The 2,500-nt window shown below is 42.2% G+C and overlaps 2 protein-coding genes across 4 annotated transcripts in view; both read left to right on the top strand.

Annotated features, from left to right (window-relative positions):
• The window catches only part of LOC116219245 (polymeric immunoglobulin receptor-like), an 8,706-nt gene extending 7,554 nt beyond the window's left edge, over nt 1-1,152 (top strand). For both annotated transcript variants that reach the window (XM_031562409.2, XM_031562408.2), the window contains exon 8: nt 1,037-1,152. The gene's annotated coding sequence lies outside the window, so the exon portion shown is untranslated. The remainder of the gene's footprint in view (nt 1-1,036) is intronic.
• A 921-nt stretch (nt 1,153-2,073) lies between these two features.
• LOC116219286 (polymeric immunoglobulin receptor-like) overlaps nt 2,074-2,500 on the top strand; it is an 8,289-nt gene continuing 7,862 nt past the window's right edge. The window contains exons 1-2 of one of the 2 annotated variants that reach the window (XM_042703601.1): nt 2,081-2,212; nt 2,416-2,458. In XM_042703601.1, the coding sequence (XP_042559535.1) occupies nt 2,446-2,458 (13 nt within the window). In that variant the 5' untranslated portion in view covers nt 2,081-2,212; nt 2,416-2,445. Of the gene's footprint in view, nt 2,213-2,415; nt 2,459-2,500 lie in introns of both variants that reach the window. The other variant, XM_042703600.1, reaches the window with a different exon arrangement.

Here is a 2,500-nt window from a genome sequence, read left to right as displayed (position 1 = left end):
TTCCCTGTCAAAGCGTCCTTTAGCAAGACACTTCTTTCCCTTCACTCTTATTTCCTCTATTCTTTCATTCTTCCACTCTTCTTTCCTTCTTTTACTCTTCTTTCCAAAATTGTAAAGAATATACATTTTCCCCTGGTTTCGCAATCTTAGGAGGAATCCGCATCGCTGCTTGCAGCTATATTTATTATTATTATTATTATTATTATTTTTATTATTATTTGCATTCTGAACTTCTGAAATGTCTTTGTTTATCACAAATAAATAAAATAACATACTGTTGTGATTGAGTGACATGGAATGAAAAATAAAATGGGAAAAAAACCTTTCAGGTCATTTGTAGGTGTCGTTTTATGTTTTTGTTTTTGCTACGCAGAACTCTTCCTTGGAAAAAAATAAAAAATAAGGAAAAATCCTCTATTTCCCAGAGGAAAGAGAAAAGATTATTATGCTTTAAAGCAAACCCTTGCCTCTTGCTGAGTATGACACACTTGTAGACAAGTAGAAGAAGACGCTCCTTAGAAACAAGAGAGTGAGAATGGAATGAGAGGTTGTGCATAGTGTCAGGCCTAAGGTTACATACACACACTGTGTGTGTTTGTGTGTGTGAATGTGTATGCATTTGTGCATGTGTGTCTTTGTGTGTGTGTGTCTGTGTGTGTGTGTGTGGACATCTGTAAGAATGACAGAAAGTGGAATGGAGAGAGAGAGAGAGAGAGAGAGAGAGAGAGAGAGAGGGAGAGGGAGAGGGAGAGAGAGAGAGAGAGTGTGAGAGAGAGAGAGAGAGTGAGAAAGAGAGAGAGAGAGAGAGAGTGAGAGTGTGTGAGAGAGAGAGCAGTCTCCTCACTCGGACTACGGGGTACCAAACATGCAGTCTGACTGCAACGCCAGAAGCGTATTGGTATGGCAGTCAGAGGAGATGCTAAAATGCCCTCATCTTCGGGAAGCACACAAACGCGACATAGGTGTCCCTCTGCCCTCATGCAGTCCTCTAACTGTACGTCTCCCATCTCCATCTCTGGGCTCCCTCACACAGCAGGTCAACCTAACCTGGAGGTCCTTCATACATTGGCCTCCAAAGGGCTCATGTCAAGCCATCCCAATTCGGACACCATATGCAATAAAGGGAGAAAGCAGTCACCCCACCCGACCTCAAACCCATTTTTATGGGTGTACCAAACCTGCACCCTGACTGCAACGCAAAAGCGCCAGGCTCCTCGCTATAGCAGTCAGAGCGCACAGTGCAGTGATGAGCCAGGCTCGTTGCTATATCAGTCAGAGTGCACAGTGCAGTGACGGTAGTCCGTCACAGGGACCGTAATTATGAACGATGACTAAAACTGAAATAGATTTCTGATTTTTGATGACTGAAATTGATTACTTTTTATATAGTCACTTTTCTCCGACCCTCCATCTTAATAACCAATAGCTACAATGTTGACTACCATATAACAATAGTTTACCACAGAGGAGAAAGCCCTCAATGTTGACTACCATATAACAATAGTTTACCACAGAGGAGAACGCCCTCAATGTTGACTACCATATAACAATAGTTTACCACAGAGGAGAAAACCCACAAATGAAATACTCTGAAGTGCCACAGACTTTATGGTGGCATAGAGGTTGCCAGGAGATTGATGGTGGCAGCTGCATTGTTATAAATAACTATAGATGATGAGGAGAGGAAGTGTGGGTTTCTGGTTTGTTTCACCACAACTGTGTGACAACCACAGAGTTACATCCGCTGCTTCAGAGATTTGTTTTTTCATGCGTCGACCATTTTTTTCAAATAATAAAAGTACGGAAATAAAAACACATTGTGTAAACCCTCTTATTGCCTAAAATTCTGTCTTTCTCTCTCCATATTCATGAAGAGAGAGAGAGAGAGAGAGAGGGACAGAGCGAGACAGAGAGAGAGGGACAGAGAGAGAGGGGGACAGAGAGAGAGGGGGATTGAGAGTGAGAAAGAGGAAGGGAGAGAAAAGCAGAGAGAGAGGAGGAGGGAGAAAGGGAGAGAGAGAGGAGGACGGAGAAAGGGAGAGAGAGAGGAGGACGGAGAAAGGGAGAGAGAGAGGAGGACGGAGAAAGGGAGAGAGAGAGGAGGACGGAGAAAGGGAGAGAGAACCATCATTGTACTACTGAACATTGGTCAGAATGGACACTTTACCGGGAGTACTGACAGTCTTGATTTTAGCCTTTCACCTCATTGTTGGTAAGTGCCTTTAAATGCTGACAATAGACTACATTATGGTCATATGAGTAAGTTATGAGTCCAATAGACTACATTATGGTCATATGAGTAAGTTATGAGTCCAATAGACTACCTTATGATCATATGAGTAAGTTATGAGTCCAATAGACTACATTATGGTCATATGAGTAAGTTATGAGTCCTATTTCTTTAGCATATTACAGGATCCTGAGGATAAACAAAACAAGGGGCAAATGATCTGTACAGGTTACTTTACGCTGCTTTGGCTAAAATTATCCCTTAAATTAA

This window comes from Clupea harengus, chromosome 24 (assembly GCF_900700415.2).
Source record: "Clupea harengus chromosome 24, Ch_v2.0.2, whole genome shotgun sequence".
Taxonomy (NCBI): domain Eukaryota; kingdom Metazoa; phylum Chordata; class Actinopteri; order Clupeiformes; family Clupeidae; genus Clupea; species Clupea harengus.
Note: the sequence above shows the minus strand (reverse complement) of the source record. Positions and strands in the feature narration are given on the sequence as shown.